Consider the following 20,343-nt stretch of genomic DNA (forward strand, 5'->3'; position numbering starts at 1 on the left):
AATCTACCCAAACCTATCTGGCTCTGAGTGACAGAGTGATAGTGTAAACCTAATAACTTGTTTTGCCACTTTTGGCAGCACGAACTGCAATCAAGTGTGTGTGATTACTGGCAATGTCTTTCTAATCACGGTGAAGGAACTCTGGCTGACTCGCCTTTGCAGAGTTTTTTTTTTTTTTTTTTTTTAAATCAACCACACTGGAGGGTTTTCAAGAATGAAAGGCTTGTTTAAAGTCACACATAAGCATCCCAGGTATTCACATGTTTAAATCTCTTCAAATGTGCTGTACATTCACGCACTGATCCTTAGCACTAAACCCTGATAGGGAATAAATGCAAGAATACAGTGCTAGAAAAATAAAGATCCCAATCTTGATGCCAGACTGGAGGAATCACTATGAAAAACTATCCAGAAAGACAGAAAACAACAGCAAGTCAAGGCAATACTTATAAACATTAGATATAGTGAAAAAAAACAAAGTCAAAAGTAGTGAACATTCTTGAACATTTATTATTTTTATGAAATGATTTGACATAATCTGAACGACTATCCCTGATAATAGCAGACCAGTGAGACAAAGGTCCCAGGGAGAAACCAATGAGGCCGTCCACCAAGTTTCTTGAGTTCAAAGTAAAGCTGCAGTCTGTTCATGAAACCTCCTTGAGGCTGCTAAGTTAGGAAAAAGGTCATTGGTGAGGCGGGGCAGATAAACACAATAGCTTTTAGAGTTTACTTAAAATAAACTAGCCACTGTTCACTGCAATGGCAGGAAGTCAATGAAAAGATGTATTTTTAAAAGGTGTATGAGTATGTTTTGGTTATTTGCCATTATATCTATGTGTTTAGTGAAGAGACCCACTGTTATGATTTTACATCGCTACCTGCGTGACACAAGCCTTACAGGAACAATGCTGACGAAATTCCTAATAATCCCTTTTTCCAGTTATACATTATTAGCTGGAAGAAGAATAGGTGTCTAAATCTACAGACTTCCATCAGAGTAACTGTGGGTGCACATTTTCCACTTCATAATGTGAGCACTTGCACATTCAGTGGAGAGAGGAGAAAAAAGAAAAGAAAAGAAGTCACAGACAGCATATCAGGAACACGTCTCAAGCACAGCTCCTACAGTGGCCATGTGTTGATACAAGTCTTAATGTAAAACTCAATGCTTAAAATACGAGTTTGTTTTTCATCTTGGAAAAAAGCCCATAAAAATATCTGAAATGTAACAAAATCTGGCACTGTGCCCTGAATCAAGGGTACAAGCCGGTCATGAAAAACCCCAAGTCAGTCACAGGTTTCAGCTTTAGAACAATTTAGTTTTTATCTACAATAACTCCTTTATACACCCAGGTATAATCAAGTCTGAAACGGAAACATAACATAAAAACATGACTGTAAAATCTTAAAAACAAAATATAAAACGATTAAGTGAAAAAGAAAAAAACAAACAAAAATAAACACTTTTCCTTAAAAGACTGCCACTAAGGAAGACTCTCCTTTGCTCCGTTTCTAATGCAAGCGAGGCTTCGGTCAAGCTATTCCAACACAGGGCATCAGACTCAGAATGACCTGTAACAGCGAAGCCAACTTAACATGCCAGGCTGAGGCAGTGACCGAGGAAGCCAAATGGAGTACTTTTGACATCAGGGACAGAATTTTCCAGTCCAGGGGCTCCGACAGAAAAGGACCGCTGCTGATCGCCTAATCAGTAAGAGGTGCCCAGCTTTGAGCCAGTCCATCTCCATAAAGGTCCTTCAGGAGCGGCTGCGGTCCTCCTGGGTGCCAACCAGCATTTTACTGTACAGCTTCTGCTGCTCTTCTTTAAAGGTATCTTTAACCTTTGCCCTTTTCAGTCCTCCATCCCTATAAAAGAGCCTGAATTAGTAAACAATGTAGCCACACATGTTCTACTGATTCGTTTCTATCCAAGCAATTAAAATGTAAAAAACTTAAACTTTATCGTAAATGGCAATACTGTAATAAATTCTTATTCTTTAAAAAAAAAAAAAAAAAAAAAAGGCAACCAAATGGTATAAGGAAGCAAATATTCAACTATGAAAACTGAATTAAATATAATAATGTCTCCATGTAATTGGTAAGAATAATTGAATAATTAAATTATAGGTTGATTGGCCTTGTAGATCCAATCAGCTTCATAAGTCTGGACCCAGAAATAGCTAATGATGTCAAACTCTTCTTCATTTCCCAGAAATCAAACATTTTTGGCATCACTGAGAGTAACAACAGTCCAAATTCTTGCAGTGCCAATAAAATGATGAGTGTGGGAGTTCACCCTGGTGTTACAAAAAAGTTAAACATCCATGAAAAAGTTGTTTAACAGAGTAAGACGTTAGCTAACTATACTCTCCATCAAAAAATTATAAATCATGTTCTGAAAGTTAAAAAAGAAAGAAAGGAAGAAAGAAAGTGACAGATCTGTTGTCACTCTGGACAAAACAAAACAGTAGCAATGTTTGTCTGCATGCTCAATCATCCAAGTAAGAAAATCCCCCAAAGTTGATTTTGTTCTGAGTGACGAAATGTTTCTCCCAATGAAAACGCCATGTCCAGATGAACAGAATCAACTTTTTGGGAGTAGCGATGTTTGTAGTGTTACTGAAGTTTGGCTAGCTGGCAATGGCGTGCTACCTGGTGGCTACCTACAGAGCTATGGTTAGAGTAATATAAACTTAATAAATGTTAATGTGAGGGTCTCTTAACTTAACTTTAGTTAAGAGAACATTTCAGATAATCCATCTAATGGAAAAATTTCTGATTCTAGGCTTCAGGTCCCCACTGAAATCTTAGTCAGCCTGAGAGTGATTCTTTTCTGATGCGTTAAAATATTTGGTGTCTGGCAAGCCGTGAGCCCATGGGCTGTAGATACAGTAGATACAAACTGAGCTTAAAGGCGTGCTGCACATAACCAGTGCTAATAAAAAGCCAGACAAACTGACAACGACCATGGATTATTCTTAGGGGCTTGTTTATGTTAACTAAAGAAAAAAAAAGTATCCCAGTACATTAAAAAGACAAGAGTCTAAACAAACGCCACAGGAGGACAGGGAAGCAGGAGGGACATCATCATGTAACAAGCAGACAAGCTGTAATTCAGATGGCAGCCTACAAAGCTGTAGTAACTAAAGGAAATTTCAGTAGTTCATAGCTCATAAAAAGAAAGGAAAGCAGTGTTATTAGGTTGCATCAATTTGCTCAATGCATTTCATGGAAACTAATGGATGCAGTTGAAACAGTAAAGAAAATCCAGTATATTTTTAGACATTTAAAATGATCTGTGTGGGACTATAGTACATGTAACATAATTATGGATGGATTTGGTTAACAGCTCCAACAAGCTGGAGCAATGATTGTGTATGTGACTGACAGAAAAAAAACTTTTATTTTGTAAGGTTTTGCTATTGCTTTTGGTTACACTTGTGCTTTTCTATGATCCAGTGTCTGGTATGAATAGTCACACGTTTTTCTGCCTTGTCCTTCATTGAATGTGTATGTGAAAATGAAAGAGTGTTATCTTACCATAAGAGATCGACAAGTCCTCCTTGCCTGGCTATGGCTGCTTTAACACGATTTGCGAACTGTACTGCATCCTCTCCCTCCTGTTGGGAGGACAAACATAAATACAGTTCTGGTAAGCAAGCGGTCATAAACAATGAACAGCTTTTCTCCTAAAATCTTATCATTTTGTCATACTGAAGGAGATCTGGGTGGCAGCATCTATAGCAATGCCATGCAGCACATGCTCATGCAATATGCACTAATTCACCACATACCATGGAGGATGCTGGTTTTTTGAGTTGTGTGCTGATGGTTGCTCTTTTTAGCTCTTTAAGACTATGTATATGATGAATGAATGAATAGATTTTGATTGGTCAGGTCACCGGACAGATTTATGTTTCATTTCAGTCGATCTTAAATAATAGAGTTAGCAACATTTCTGAATCTTGTTTTATTTCTCAAAGACTTTGCTTCTCTGAGATGATCTTTGCATAATCAATAATGTTAATGACCTGTTGCCAGTTAAGATAATTAATGCTGAGATGTTTCACTAAGTGCTTTATTCCCCTCATGTGTTTTGTTGCCCTTGTCTAAAAAAGTATAAAGCCTTGAAAATGTATAACATCAAAACTTTGGTATTATTCTCATTGTAGGAATTTGTAAACAGGGCGACAAGACAATACAGAGGGTCTACAGCTGAAATGCATATTCTGTTATTGTGACTGCAGGTCCTGCTGGTCAAATTTTGAGGATGGCTGGTCAAAATAAAATGTAATAAATCAAGATAAAAAAAAAAAATCCATTACAAGTATATGGATTTTAAACAACATGCTCTCAATATATAAAAACAAAACAAAACAAAAAAAAGAAAAAACAAAGCTTCTCTTTGTTGAGATGCCTTGAGTTGAGTCTCACCTCTCTAGACATGGGAGGAAGGTACCACACGCTGCAGACGATGGCCCAGCTGCTCATCATACGCAAAAGGTAGTTGACCATCCCGAACTTGCTGCTATTCCAGAAAGCATCTCCAAACCGGGGATCATACTACGAGGTTCAGGCACACACCAAAATGATTAATCAGTACATGTGTTACTGTGGACAAGACTGTAGTTAAAAACTAGAACAAAAACTGTTACCTTAATAGCCACAGGGTAGACTGTGGCACCAATTTCAAAACTGCCCTTCTTAAACATCATAACCGATGTGTTGTTAATGCAGGTACCTTGAAATAAGAATTCATAAAACACAAGGTTTATGTAAGATAAAGTGAAACTTGTAGTTAGATAACTATATGATTTTCTATATGAGCTCACCTTCTGGGAAAATGAGGATGGGCAGTTTAGATTTATCTTCTACATGGTCGCTCAATCTGTAGTGAAAGAAGTATGCAGGTTAATGCAAAAGATTTCTAAAGAGATCACTTTTTAAAGACTATTAAACCAAAAATTTGAGTAGACTTATTCCAATTTGAAGTTCTACTTTGAATGATCCAAAAACAACCCATGGAATAATTTCTAAAAAGGTAAAACGTCATAAAAACATACAAAAAAATATCTTTAAACACAGACTGTAATTCTACCTTTTGGCCACAAGATGTCTGTCTTTTACTTCTGAGCGTTCAAACCAAATGTGTGGACAAGCTTTGACCATGGATCTCTGAATGACCCCCATCAAGCCGCCATGGATTTGTCCAACCTAACAACACAAACACAAAGATAGCAACAGATCTATTTCTGGGAGAGTTGCCACTCCAACAAATACCTGCAGTAGAAGAAGTGACCAACGTAAATGTTTTGTTCTTTTCTACATTTTGTGCCAGTATAGTTACCATAGCATAACAGCCATCGCTTGCCAGGATGATGACATCAATTGGTGAAGTGTGGTTAGCGACACAGATGCCTCCATTTTTGGGTTTATTCTCACTAGAAAAGGGGGAAACAACAATTAAATTATGATGGGACTTAATAAAGATTATGAAGTGTGGGGGGTATACGACTGTTAAAATCAAATGCAAAACCATGCTTAATAGAAATTTTGGTATGATTTGGTGCAGTGCCTCCCACTCTCTTCTCTGGTGAAAACAAAGCAACCCATGCTGTCCATGTTGAAATGTGCGACCCCCTGAGTATGGAGGATCTGACAGCTAAGACCACATTCCACAGATAGAGTTTCCATCTTAAATAGGGAGAGAACATTGCTTACTGTATCACTTGAGTATTTTTAGAACCAGACTGGGGAGGAATACATGTTACAACAGGCTAGGCCCAACAGACTCAAAGCTACAGCTCTGGCTTACCTACAAGTGCACCTAATGTGCATCATTCTAATCAACAAATGTCAAACAAGTACTGACTCGACTTCTACTCGTATCTCTCAACAGAATCTGAATTTATATTCTCATTTCAACAACAAACCACCATTGTTCTGCAGGTGAAAGCATATCAGGTCACATTTCCTTTCAGAAACGTAACAAATATCACTAAAAATGTCAGCTGATTATTTCAAATTCCTTCAAGCCTCCAATACACTTGGCACTGCCAAGAAAACACCAGCTGCTAGAGAGTGCACAATGTGAGTAATAACTTCCTCTTCCACATCCGGTTGCATGTGCAACCCTTTTGATCAAAGTCCTCTGTCACGTTTTATGTTCCTCCAACGTTCTTGCGAAAAAAAAATAAATATTTAAATTATTTTTTGCATCACTTAATAAATCTCTCAAACCCAAATCTAATTGAATCAGTAATGGTTCATGAAACACATTCCTTGGCTCCAAGCATGTCATATGTAAAAACTTGGAAAGTTTGGTTGAGCTCACAATGGTTGTGTGAGCATCTGTTGCTGACTTCTGTACTTCATCTTGCATCAGAATAACTGCGGCGGTGAAAATTAATTCAGAAAGTCTTGAGTCTGGCTACAGACACCCTTCCTTTCATGCTCACACACTATATGCACAGATTTCCATTGTTAACACCATGGCTTCTGCTCTCTGAACATAAGTCATCTGTCATCATGTAATCTGACACCTTTCCCCTCAGGACAAGATGTCAACTGAGCCTTATGTTTCTGAAAGGCAAAATGATGGGACCATGTGAACAAGCGGTGCAGCCGCTGCATGGTTGGGATTATTGTATCCTTCTAGGTTTATGATAACTTCAAACCAAAGCTTAAATCTTGACATCCTCATTGCCCAAATTAGGGCTGGGCCATATCATACCGTTCACGGTAATACCGGTATAATGTTGGGCAACGATAACAAAATGAAATATCGCAATAGAATATGGGTAAAACACATGCGCAGTGCCTTTGTTTTCATACAAAAATGGCGGAAAAAGCATGGCAGTGACAGAGAATGAGAAGGGCGAAAGTGGAATGAATGAAACGGATGAACCAGAATTAGTTTGTCAAAATGCTGCAACTTCAGTGGTGTGGAACTGGTTTAGCTTTCGTCCGTCAGATACACATCAAAGCACTATTTTTGGTAGAGCATGCTAGCAGGCCGTCGTTATTACCAAGTTTTTTGGAAAATACAGCACACTTAAAATCAATCCTTTGATTTTTCTGAAAATCGACGGTGCCCCTTATAATCCCGTGTGCCTTATGTATGAATTCTGGTTGTGTTTACTGACCTCGAAACGATTTTATGTGTTATACACGGCGCTCGAAAATCAGTCAAATGTTTTAGTACGACTTTGCTAAGCTACGAACCCGCACCGCCTGATGGATTGTCGGAGCATTACGGATGTCGTACGCAGGAGCCTCGTGGAGTGATATGTACTGTGCTTCAACATAATATTACCGTATTGTGTGTGTATAACCTCTTTTTAAGTTTTGTAGATATTATACATGGTTATGCTGAGGATATGTCGGCCAATTTTCACTGGAAATGCATTTTGGTTAAACTGTCAGCAAGGAATTTGCATTTGCACTGTTACATTTTTATATAACTTTTAATGCACACTAAAAAAAACAAAAAAACAAAAACAGCTGCTTGTTTAAGTGAAAATACATTGATGTTTTTTTTGTTTTGCACTAATAAAGTTGTAAAGTGTTTTGTCTAGTGTCAATTATATCATCTTATATATAATTATCGCAAATTTTCAAATGTATATCGTGATAAATACTTTTGGTCATATCGTCCTGCTCTAGCCCAAAGTGTCAAAGGCTACGTTCACACTGCAGGTCTTAATGCTCAATTCCGATTTTTTGATCAAATCCGATTTTTCTGTCTGGTTGTTCACACTACAAATAAAATGTGACCGCAAAACCGCTCTAGTGTGAACGGTTCACGGCCCTCAGAGTGGCCCGCACGCGCAAAAGAAGACATCACACACAACGCACTCCGTTTACGGTAGTAAAAATGGCAGCTACAGAGCTAGCAGGTGTTGTTGCAGCAGTCTATTCATTTCTGCACAGTCGTAACTGACAGAATTTTGACAAATTAGAGGAAGAAGGACACTGAGAAAAAAAGATAGCCTGTGCTTTAACAATGGCCTTGTTTGGAGCAGTGGCTGCTACCTCCGTGCAGAGGTATATATGGACACGGAGTCGTTTAGCTTGAATAGAATTGTCTCCCCATATGCTAATCAACTCCAAAACCTCAGTTTTTGTCCATTGACTCGCTCCGTCTCCAGTTTCCGCCACCACGCTTTCTCGTTTGTCTTCTCTGGCACTGATAATTGGCTTCTGTCTTGTGTCAGTGACATAAAAGACTGATTTAATGCAACATGACCATTCAAACAGCAGTCACTTTCTAAAACATTAGATATGTATTGGATTCAGTACCACATACGAAAGTGACCCAGATCGGATTTGAAAATATTGGATTTGTGCTGTTCAAACTGTCATACCATGATCGGATATGGGTCGCATAGGGTCAAAAAAGTCGTATTTGATGCACTTTCGCCTGCAGTGTGAACGTAGCCTAAAATAACCCCAAAACGCATTAAATCTACAGTGGCATTTTTGAAAGTGACTGCTGACATTATGCAATTTTTGGGGGTCTCTTTTTGTTAAACATAGTTTTCCCCTTGACAATGAAAAAGTAAATCGCTCTGAGCGCTATCTAATTGTAATTTGATTTTTTTTTAGTGAAGTCAATAATCACCAGCAGCACTGTTACACTTTTCGGACAGACTTTTGCACTGTTATAACTCTGGCTTCATGCAATTTCTTATTGAGTGCGAACAGAAACATCAATCAATATTTTTAATGAAAACTTCTCAGGGTGTATGCCATTAAAGAGCAAGAGTGAAAAAAAATTGGGAAATTAACCACAATGTTGAGAAAGCACAGAGAAACACTGGGGCAGTTGTGTGAAGCAATCAACCAGCAGATGCACCACCCATCATCCTGTCCTCTATGACCGGACACTGATCCAAAAAAAATGGAAAATTATGCAATTAAATGAGCAATGTCAAGTAAACACTTCCAGTGGTTGCCCAATGGAATAAAACAGTCACATGACTTGGTGGTTATATGGGAAAACAGTGTAGGTCCTTACCTGTCATGGTAGGTTATAATGGCAGTCAAAGCTCTGACGCATATTCTGTAGCACATCAAATGGACTTTCTCACTCAGAAAATTCTTCATCCTGGAAAGAGTACACAGCAGGATTAACACATCTGCAGGGCTGATCTGATACTTTTGATAGAGTTAAAGTCGTAACCATCAGTTATACCTTCCATTTGGCAGCAGCCCAACAACAGAGGTGAGGAACACAAGCAGACCTACACCAGTGAAGGCAAGAGTGACCCTGATAGAGGGAGACAGGACAATTCAGAGAAGCATATATAAGGAAGCATTACAACAGAACACTGTAGTTGTTTTGGTTTAATTAATTAGTCTTTGTATGGACATTAACATGCAGATATATTACTTAAAAAGCTTTCTTCTGAACCACAAGCTTTCACTTAGAAGAGCTCATGTAAAAAGCAGTAGTGTAAGATTCTTGACATAAACTCAAAGTATCATGCCCTCCTCTACACTCCACTGTCTCAGACAAGACTGCAGAAGGACATATTAGGTGACAGTTAAGCTGGCCGACACGTCGACTTAATCTGGATGAACCAATCATCCAGGGCTGGAAAAGGTGCTGATTATATTGTGTGGGGATTAAGAAAAATATAAGAGAGCTGAAGGTTTCACAGTGTCATGAGCAAAGCCAATATTCAATTGGACAAAGGCTGAAAGAGAGAATCTATTAGGCTTGACAGGAGACTAGAAGGGAGGGTGTCTGTGCAGCGGTGGCCTGATTTGTCTCCCCACTGGCGACTGGAAATGAGCCAGCCACACTTAGCACTGAGTCACCATCCCTGTGCCTTTCTAAGATGAGGCTGGTAGAGGATCTCTGTATGTGGCGTCTTTAGTTATGTAACAGCAAGTTCGCATGTCAAGTAACCACACAAAACTGAGTAACCAGTTAGACTTGCATGTGGTTAAAACATAAATGTGAAACTTTAGTAACATTCTCTGGGACAGTTTGTTAAAACTGAAGAACTTAATATAAGAAAAAAGTGTTCTATCATTGCTCAGTTGGGCAGGACTGCTGCATCACACAGTCAAACCACACACCCACGGGTTGGAATCTAGACGTCCCATAGATGCGAACACTTAATCTGCATGTGCGTTAATGCTGTGACGGCCTAAAGACCTATCGAGGGTGTACCCGACCTTTCTGAAATATCCCTACTGGAAGCATCGATTGTGAGGCTGGTTTGGCCTACAGGTGGTACATTTGCAACTTTTTATTGGACTATTTAGATAGAGTTACATGACAAAAGATACAAACATACATGCTAGGGAAGGAGATTATTAGTATGTTACATACGTAACATATTTCTCATGTCGTTGAGCGTTTGTGACGAGCTAAAATATGAAAAAGTATTCAAACTAAATTTTTATGCTAGCATTAGCATTTGTGACAAGGTTATACCAGTGCCTAGTTGTACAGGAGGGGCTAATGTATTGTGTGTATCCATGTTTTTGGTATTTCAAAAGCAGCAACTGTGCTTTTGCCTGTGACTCTTCAAAGTACAGCTAATACCTGAGAGGCAGCAGGAAACCATAGCGGATCAGCAGGCCCAGCCCCCATAGGACAGTCAGCCTCAGGCTGATATAGTGGAAGTTGTAGTTGCTCCGGGTCAGCAGATTCCAGGACTTCAGCTCCTCAGCAGTAAACCGCTTGGTCACTTCATCATCCATGATGCTTTCCACTCCTCGCCGGGCAAAATAGAAAATGTCAGATAACTCAAACTCAGTGGCTGAGTCCAGGTCTTTATTGCTGCCGCTCCGCCGGATCTCCTTGATCTCCTCCTCCAAGGAGGTTGGCTCCTTGGCAATGATAGCTGGAATAGTTCAGACAGACAGAAAGTCAAAAATACTCACCTCTAAAACAAATACATCTTTTGAACAAATATTTCCAAGAAAACACAATGATCTTACCATTTGAATAGGGTTTGTACAGGAGGTGATTCTTTTCTTTTGCTCCTCTCTCTATCCTAAGTGTGGCCCACTAGAAAGAAACAAAGAAAGAAATGGATCTACAATTAGAAAGAGACGCAAAAATGTTTGAGAAATTAAAAAAAAAAAAAACAGTTCATTCTAGAGACATGCACAAATATTCTCCACAGCCTGGCCTAAAGGCATCCAAGATGAAAACATGTGCGCACTGGTTATCAGCAGAGTTGTTATTTTAAAGACAGGTTTCAGCCTTGCATTCAATCATCATTGCAACATTACATTACATGAAAGAAAGGTCAAACATCTGGCAGCAGAAGGAATCTTATATGGACAAATGGTCACATTTTTAAGCAAGCCAATATCCGATACTCGTTTCTGCTCAAGAGGCAATATGAATGAACTTTCCCCACAAAAAGAAATATTACATCTATTGTTTTTCCTTTTTGCACAAATGATTAAAAATGGCAAAATTCCCCAGTGTTGTTCAAGTATATCGTGCTTATCTTCAGACACCCAATGTTTGCTTATTCAAAAAAAGGATTTCCGTGTGTAGTACTTCTCCAATTTTTCTGACCTATCTGCGCTTGCAGAAACACTAAAATGCAGACTACTCCCTGTTTAACATGTATTATACTGCAATAAATGTCAAAAATATTTCCTATGACGCAAACATCTAGTCATTTACGTATGCTGTGCTAGGTGAGATAAAAACTAAATTAAGTGCATCAAAGAACGCAGTGTTCTCCCAAGCTGGAAAACAACATGTTTGTTTGTGTGCGTGTGTTTGGGGGGGATATCAGGAAATGAGTAACCGGGTTGTGCTCGATCAGTTTCACCTGTGCCTACAGCCTGCAAAATTTTGGCAACTTTGAGGGTTTTCTGCATCAATCATAAGAAAATCAACTGACACTGGAACAAAACCGAATGTTTGTAAGTACTCAAACACATTAAGGCATGAAAGTCTGCTAAAACTCAAATTAGTCAAAAGGACTGGTACAAACAAGAACGCTTGGTGGCTGGACATCTCACAAACTTTCAAACTTTTGGCTCTAAATCACAGAAAGCCTAAACACCTTTATTTAGGCTGGATAACCAAGATGTTTTATTACATTTCCTAAAAATAACTTTATTTTACAGCAACAATTAACATTAACTCTAGTAATGAAGGCTCTACACAAGCCATCATTAGTCAAATCTGATACAAGCAACACTAGTCAACCAAGGTTTTTCACTTTTTTATTTTGTTCTTTTACAGCTACCTTTAAACTGTGTCGTGACAAGTTGTCTTACAGAGTCATCATATGAAAATGCAGCTGCAGTTGTCAGTGGTGACTGCAGGAGTAAACAGAGAGTGGCTCCTTCTAGTAAAAAGATGAGGACCAAAATAAAGCAGCTGCTTTGCAGCATGTAGCCCCCAAGCTGCATGCGAGCGAAAAGGTCCTAACTGCTACATGCACATATCTTATGAAGTATTGCCATTTATACACTCATTGGTTAACAGTAAAGCAAATTCTTCAGACAAGTAACTGCAAAAACAAAGTATCATTTTAGGTTTTCTGTTAAAACTGTCTATACACAAACATGGCAGGTTTCATGTTTTTATTTCCATCAAACCTAATGAACCAAATCTATGTGCTACATCTTCATTCTCTGCCTTGCACGCTCTCGGTCGTATCTGTTCTGTTCTGGAAATCTCACTGCTGCTCCTTGAATCATGAGCTAAGAACATCTGATTATCTTCCAGTGGTTCATTTATTTCTGGCACAAGTTCTGCTCTCAGAGGTACATGATGGAAAGTAATGACTGCTTTACTAGTGACACAACTGGGCAGAGCAGCTGATGCACTGTGCCATTATTAGGAGTACAAATGCATTTCTTTAAAGTAACGACAGCAATTCAGTAAGCAGAGACAACACTTACTGACAAGGACTGTTTTCTAAACTTGCATAACAAGGGAAGTGGCTGTGGTGTTGAGCTCTATCAGTCAGACAATGCCTACTGGTCAGTCGTTAAAGGCACAAATAAAGCTGGAGACGTGCCAGTGAACAATCGCTGTTTTCTACAACTTATTTCCTTTTTACAACTAAGATAAAATTTTAATGACACATTTGAGGAACAATGCTAGCAACTTTTATGTCCTTGCCATTGTGCTTGGCAGCAGAGGCAATCATTTTAACGGTCAACTGTACAAAAGCACAAACACACCTTTATCCGCAACATTTATGATTGCCACAGCACATCAGACTGCAATAAACTTTGAGTCACGAGGAAGCAAGCTCTTACCTCAAAGACCTTTAAGAGTGTTTTCATGTAAAGACGCCGGATACCAAAGGACACCCCAAAGATGGCAGGCACAATAATGAAGACCAGCAGCAGGGTGAACCACACGGTGAAGGAGATGCCCAGCAGGATACACACCAAGTTATCAAAAGGATTGAAGAAGAGTTCCATCTTTGAAGTTGGATGAGTTCAGTTCAAAAACAGTGTAAAATCCCAGGATTGAGCAGATGTGAGAAGAGGTGCAGGTCTTCACCTCCCGGCCCCAAGTGGCCTTTACCTTTTTGTCAGAAAAAGGTCTTCATCAAGATAACTAGGGGATGGAGCTTCTCCTTGCACTGAAATGCGAATCATTACAAAAACAGGAGACCACCTTGTTGTTGCCCTCTTGGGCAGTGTTAAGTATTTCAGTAGATTCACCTCGAACTGGATTCTGAAACTGAGCTGAGAAGAGTTCCGAGAAGAGTTCCGGGAAAAGGAGGGGAGGGGGGTTACGATTAAGGCAGGTGTGCTAACAAACTGCCTGTCCCTTGTTGCAGATGTTTTCTGCGGTTTGAGAAATGCCTCCCGCTGGCGGAAACAATGTAAACACTGGGACAAAAACAGCTGGGTACAGCAGGTGGTTTTTCTTGTGTGGTGAAGATCCGGGAGCTCGGCAGGAGTCACAAAGGCCTGGAAAGATGTAAACACATGGTCAGGACCAGCTGTGTCTCAGTACTAAAACCTCTTTGGTCGGATTGCTGTCTGTGTAATTTAATAACGCAAGACAGACAACGTGTCCTTGTGTCAGCGCCTGCTCAGTACATATTACATATACCGGTGTACAAACTTAATGCTAACGTGAACATAAATAAACACCACTGGTCTTTATAAGGTTAGCGCCCACCTATTTTCTGCTAAGGAGCAGATAACTTTAAATGTTACGGTTATGGGCTGGGGTGCAACGATAACGTTAGCTTAGAGGCCCTTCTCGTACCAGCTGCTGATGCTGCAGTCGGGCGGCTAACGACAGGCTCCGTCCTCAATTTAAAAAAAACAAAACACTTTGGATTAGCGCGGCTCATGCATTATTTAACGGCTATTGACGCTTTCTAGGACAATTTGGCCGCCTCTCAACCCCGAGGAGGCTATTAAAGCGATATAAGCAAGAACTCGGTTGCGAAACTCAAAGACTCCTGAACGCACACTGATGACAAGAAGCCAAGGATAAAGTTAGCTTGTCGCCTCTGAGCTAACGGTGAGGCTCAAATTTGCCTCCTTGTGCGAATTGCCTCGTTTTGCTAACGTTAGCCTGCTTGCGCTCAGCTCAGTCCTCCACGATGCTGTCCGGTAGTTCATGCTCCGCTAAGACAGCCTTTCAGTTACCAGCTTGAATTCGGTACGAGGACTTGGTGTGTTTCCAGTAATTATCCTAACAACAAAACTACACGAGGCTTAAAAGGCTTCACAGTTAACCAACCTTCAGTCACGTTAAGTCCGGCTCCGGTACAGCAGCGCTCCGTCCCCCATCACTTTGTCTTTGTCTTGTGGACTGCAGCCAAACTCCACCCGTCGGACAGCACAAGCGTACAGCTGGCGGCTCGAGGATCACTGAAACGACCAACTCCTGCCGAAACCCCCCCCACCCCACCATCACCACCGAGCGGTGCTGACCTCTGGTGGTACATGTACGCTATTACAGTTGAATACTTTATTGGGATTTTATTTTTTCTAACCACTAGTGGCGCTATAGAGCAACTTTGCCACACGCGCTTGTGGTCAGAGGTGTACATCCACTAACCATGGGCAGGAATATCATGATAATTTGGGGCTTTAAAGATTTCTTTAAACCGTTCTTTTTCTCAGGATGGAAGGAGTTATTTTGGATTTTTTTCCAGTCCAAGCAGGCTCAAAAGTATGCATCCACTTTCTTAAATCTTTTAATACATGGTGTTCAAGGTTCTAAAATGTCTTTTAACTTGACAAGTTCAAGACCTATTAACTTTAACTGCTAGTTTCTTTTTGCTAGCATATGGATGTTTGACAACACTCATTGGACCACCACTCAGAACAACGAGAAAACAAAGGAACTCAGTGAAGACCAAAAAAGGAGAATTGTAGATTTACACAAGTTGTCAAGACCTCCCTGAGCCATTTCTAAACACTGCAAATTCTAAGATCATCAGTTTAACCAGCTGTCCTTAAATAAAAGTTATTCAGATGTCTCACTACTTTTTTAAGGTCTAAAAAGAGGTCATAAACTATCACCCTTAGATGAGAGTAAATTGTTAGAACAACCCAGGAATCACCAAAGCTCAAGCCTGCCATGAACGGGAAACTGCTGGATGCCAACCAAGAACAAGACAATGACCCAAAACACATCAAACCTGGTTTTGGATTAGATAAAGCAGGCTAACATTAAGTTTCTTGAACGGCCTTCCCAAAGCCCCAAGCTCAGTCCTGTTGAGAATTTCTGCACTATATTTAAAACTGTCATACTGTATTTAAATTTTTTTGACCACAACTAAACAAAATAGGAAATATTAGTACAAACCTGCCATTTGTACTGCATCAGAATGATAGAATTAATACACCTTTTCTAATATTACTCTTCACGTAATAGCAAATTCCCCCAAAACAAAAAAATAAAGCCTTTGTTGTTGATGTTTTTTTTAAATATATATATATTTTTATCTACAAAAATAAAGTAATTATTTTTGTAATTTCCACAAACCAACCTTTAAACAATTGAAAATACTTTGATAACAAAAACACACCCTTTTTATTCACACATTTACATCCATGTAAAGTCTTTTCAAGTAATTTCAGATACAGAGAAGGAAAAATGGTACTGATACTTGGCACGTCATTCAAGCTTACAACCATGAATTAATAAACTCTATGAATGAGAGAAAATAAAACTTTTGTTTCCTAATTATAGATAGTGTTTTATAACCACTCTGTAAACACAAAATCTCAGCCAGCTACCTCTCTACTTGTAAGCCTTACGGGTGCAGCAGCCTTGTAGTATCTAGCCTTTTGTCAACTTCTCCGCAGGTGTCCATCGGACTTGAGGAGGATCAGTCGCCTGCTCCTCTGATGAGCATCAAGAACTGCTCTCCAGCAGAGCTTCAAAGTCCGGTGAGCAAACCATTTTGTGTTTGACGTTCCCTAATACAGTCAAGTTACCCGTTTTCCCCTCTGTATTGATAGAGACAAGTTCCTGTGAACAGAAGGGATGGAAAGAAAAGCGCGTCAGAAATGTTTTTATTGTGCAAATACAACAGATCGGAGGAGGATGTTGGAAGATGGAAATAAATACATTACTCAGAAAAAGACATAAAAAATCCTCAAAGAAATAAATTTGTGTTGTACCTGCAGGAAAGAGCAGGATGTTCCTAGAGACACATCGAGCGTCACCTGCCCCAGTATGAGCTGCACTCGGCCAGACTTGCGTACCAGCATCTTTCCCACAACACCCTCCCGCAGATCCTTCAGATTGCAGCTGTTGTCCTCAGCTTTCTCCTCCTGTTTGGTATAAAAACACCACCTACTCAGAAGAACACGACGACATCGTGGACTTAAACTTGGACCCCAGCTGTATGCTTACCTCTGATTCTGTTTTCAGGAGCACAGACTGCCCATCCTCTGACTGCACCTCTGTTTTCACCGGCTTGTGCTCTTTTGTGGGAGGCTGGCCGGGCAGCGAGTCTGGTAGCTGAATGAAGAAAAGCTCCTCCGCTTTGCTCAGACTCCATCTGTGCAGCAGGTCGGGGAGTACTTCGGGCTCGGGGAGAGGAGGAGGCCTGCAAGTTGCCTCGGGCTTCTTTATTTCAATTTCCTCTGGCTCTTGTTTCACTGAAGACAAAGTTACGATTAATTTCATGATGCTGCAAAGGAAATTAAACAAGTTCTGAGTCAAACACAGGTACAAACATTTACCTTCAGCTGCAGGCTCCATTGGTTCACAATCCTCCTCTTTCTTCTCATTTTTAATAGAAGCGTCACTAAATTCATCCTTGAATCCCCATCCTGACACAGCGAGGGGGAGCTGGACAGGGCAGCTCCTCTTCTCACTCCGCAGGAAGGGATCATCCACAAACTAAAAGAACACAATAAGCATTGGGAAAAAGATATAATCCTTCACTTGTCTAAGCAAAAACTCCATGGAACATCTGCAGGTTGTTCAAAAACCTGCAGCGAGGATTCTGACTAAATCTTCTAAATACATTTAAACCGTTGTTGATCCAGCTGCACCGGCTCCCCGCTGAACTCGGAGCCCATTTCAAGATTGTCGTTCTGACTAGAGCTCATCATGGACTAGAACCAGGTTACATCAGTGAATGTTTTACAGCTATATGACCCCAGCAAGTCCCTTAGGTCTTATTCTAAAGGTGCTATATAAATGAAATTGTACGTATTTAGTTACGCAAACAAAGACGAGTGAAAACCAAGAGACTCACGTTGTCTCGTTCCAGCTTGCGCAGGATCTCTTTGGTCTCCTCCTCAGTCTCTCGCTTTTCCTTTTTGATATTAATGATGGGCGAGGGTCCCATGCTTGGAGCGTCTCTCTCGCTTTCATAGCCGCCTGTGTGTGTGGGTGACACAGAATTATGCTGGTGCGATAGAGACTCTGTAAGACACACACGTAAACGATGCGTGAGGAGCACCGGGTCTCCCACCTCTCTTTTTCATCATCATGTCTCCGGGCCCCTGTTCAAAAATGGAGTGCGACTGGATGAGCTCTTGATGGCCTCGGCCCCTGCCTCTCATTCTGGGACCCCGACCTCGATCCGTTTCCTTCCTCTCTCTCCTCTGCCCATCTTCAACTTTTGTTCTAGTGTGAGAAAATAACAGTCAAAGAAACAGCTGGCTTTGGATGTCTGCACTTTATTTATTTAGCGCTTCGGGAACTTACTCTTCTTTAACTTTTCGGCCAATAATGTTGGGCGTAAACGTTTTCTAAAGAGTAAAAAGAAGAACGATAAATGCAAGAGATGAGACAACAAATGTATTCATTTAAAGTATCCATTTGCGCTTTTTTTTTGTTGTTGTTGTTGTTAAATGAAGCGAGAGAGTTAGTGAAACAGAGGCATGTCAGACCTTCTTCACTCCTCCTAATGTGAGGTCTCTGGATCGCATCGTGGGGAGGCGGCCAGGAGAGATGCCAGCTGACGGGCGACGGCTCATCAGGAGTCCTTTGTTACCGCTCCCTCCAGGAGTCGGCACACGACCACCAGGGTCGCCTGAACCTGCGTCCGACATCCTGAATTGGGGCAAAAGCAGGGGATCGACCATGGGATGGATATTACAAATATTAACATTGTTTCTTATAACATTCTCATATTTATATATAACACACATTTCAACAGTCAGCATGCCGATTGCCTAAAATCTATATGTCTGCCAAAAATCAGACATATAGATTTTTTTTTTTTCTCCACTGAATGATTGATTTATTTTGAGCATGACTAAAATAACAACAAAATACACTTTAAACAATAATGAGACAAAGAAAGGGTTGGTACAAACAGACTTAAAGGTAAACTCATTTGATCCTACCTCAATATACAATATACATGTATAATTACATACAATTATATGAGTCTACAAACAGATATCACGCATAAAAATCCTAATAATGATGAAGCTAAATGTTGGGTTTAATTGTGCCTGCCTGTAGAACAAATGAAATGTTTTGAATAAAAAAAAAGGGTCAACTCATATCTCAAATCAGGCAACAAAGTATGTATCTCATTTACAGTGACAGTTTTCTTTCCCTTTTTTTTCCCCTTCCCTTCCTTCCTCTCCCCCTCCTTTTTACATAAAATATAATTACCATTATATAAACAATCATATATCTATGTCTATACATAAATATTTAGATACCTAAATAAGTATATACAAAGGAGGGAAAAAAAAAAAAAAAAAAAAAGGAGAAAGAAAGAGAACACCCCCCCCCCCCCCAAAAAAAAAGAAAAAAAAAAAAAAAAAAAAACAATACACCTGCCCAGACCAATGTGTATAATCTTGGAGCAGATATGGGAGGAGGCCATCCCTCCCAGTTTTACTTATTAAAGTAATCTATAAAGGGTTGCCAAATTAGGTAAAACTGTTTAACATTATCTCTCAATGAAAATTTAATTTTCTCCAACTGTAAATGATACATTGTGTCTCTTAACAAGGCAGAGTGAGTTGGGGGAGCTTTATTTTTCCAATTTAGAAGTATAAGACGTCTTGCAAGCAATGTTATAAAACTCAAAGCACGAATTTGTTTATTATTTAAGTATTTAATTATTTAAATATATACATATATTTAACTAAATTATTCTCTCTGTTATGATTACAGGACAGACCATCTGAGAATCTCCACAGTTTTGCTGTATTTGAATTAAACTAGCTACTGATTTATTGATTTATTTTTGTTTTTAAATGGTACAGCTTGTCCCATTGATCCAATGCAGCATGAAAGCTGAAATAGAATTTTCTTATTTTTTTTCTTAATTAAAATCTTAATGTTAAAAAGGATTAAATGTTTATATTATATAGTATTATATGTTTAAATGTGACTTCAGATTTTAAAGGGTGAATATAGATATATACCCTGCTCTATAAGACCGCAGAACATACTGTTGACATAATTGATTCATGTAGTATGTACTTATTAATTTCGTTGTAATATACATTATCTTTTTTTTCTGAACACAGACAACAATGTAAATCTGAGCTTCTACTTTTTGTGTTTTTTACTAAAGTAGCGCTTATAACACTGTGACATAAATTACTGACACGTTATTGTATCACTATAAACAGAGATCCTGCAGACACATTTTAATTCTTAGAAATGATTTTAGACTACCTCAGCAACACGTGGCCACATTCCAGTGAAATACAACGACACGGGACACTTTGTTTTAACTTTCAGGACGAACTTTTCACATGCTGTGCTTTCTCGCCTACTTACGTTATTGTCCCTCTGACGTCCTTATGAAATATTAATCCAAAACCCCAGAGTCATTACAGACTGTTTCTACCAGTGCTGTGTGGGACACTGCATGACAGTGTTGATGATTCTGCAGCACGGCGCCATGACACTTCCGCATTTGT

At 39.6% G+C, this 20,343-nt stretch overlaps 2 protein-coding genes across 3 annotated transcripts; both read right to left on the bottom strand.

The window, feature by feature from the left end:
• Positions 1-487: 487 nt before the first annotated feature.
• LOC120725997 (glycerol-3-phosphate acyltransferase 4) lies at positions 488-14,881 on the bottom strand. Of its 2 annotated transcripts, XM_040019189.1 has the most exons (13): positions 14,717-14,881; positions 13,264-13,929; positions 10,963-11,032; positions 10,565-10,865; positions 9,200-9,274; positions 9,023-9,112; positions 5,351-5,444; positions 5,102-5,217; positions 4,836-4,891; positions 4,659-4,744; positions 4,438-4,566; positions 3,544-3,623; positions 488-1,869 (listed from the first exon to the last, which is right to left on the bottom strand). In XM_040019189.1, exons 2-13 carry the CDS (start codon positions 13,429-13,431, stop codon positions 1,761-1,763), a joined length of 1,374 nt encoding a protein of 457 aa, XP_039875123.1. In that variant the 5' UTR covers positions 13,432-13,929; positions 14,717-14,881; the 3' UTR covers positions 488-1,760. The 2 variants fall into 2 exon arrangements, with proteins under 2 accessions (XP_039875123.1, XP_039875124.1); XM_040019190.1 differs by lacking the exons at positions 13,264-13,929; positions 14,717-14,881 and adding an exon at positions 12,271-13,250.
• Positions 14,882-15,991: 1,110 nt separating this feature from the next.
• On the bottom strand, positions 15,992-20,343 carry polr3d (polymerase (RNA) III (DNA directed) polypeptide D). Its single transcript, XM_040019193.1, has 9 exons — positions 20,201-20,343; positions 18,340-18,502; positions 18,155-18,198; positions 17,919-18,073; positions 17,700-17,824; positions 17,179-17,338; positions 16,847-17,094; positions 16,612-16,764; positions 15,992-16,459 (listed from the first exon to the last, which is right to left on the bottom strand). Exons 2-9 carry the CDS (start codon positions 18,499-18,501, stop codon positions 16,343-16,345), a joined length of 1,164 nt encoding a protein of 387 aa, XP_039875127.1. The 5' UTR covers position 18,502; positions 20,201-20,343; the 3' UTR covers positions 15,992-16,342.

This window comes from Simochromis diagramma, unplaced genomic scaffold (assembly GCF_900408965.1).
Source record: "Simochromis diagramma unplaced genomic scaffold, fSimDia1.1 OVJJ01000822.1, whole genome shotgun sequence".
Classification (NCBI taxonomy): Eukaryota; Metazoa; Chordata; class Actinopteri; order Cichliformes; family Cichlidae; genus Simochromis; species Simochromis diagramma.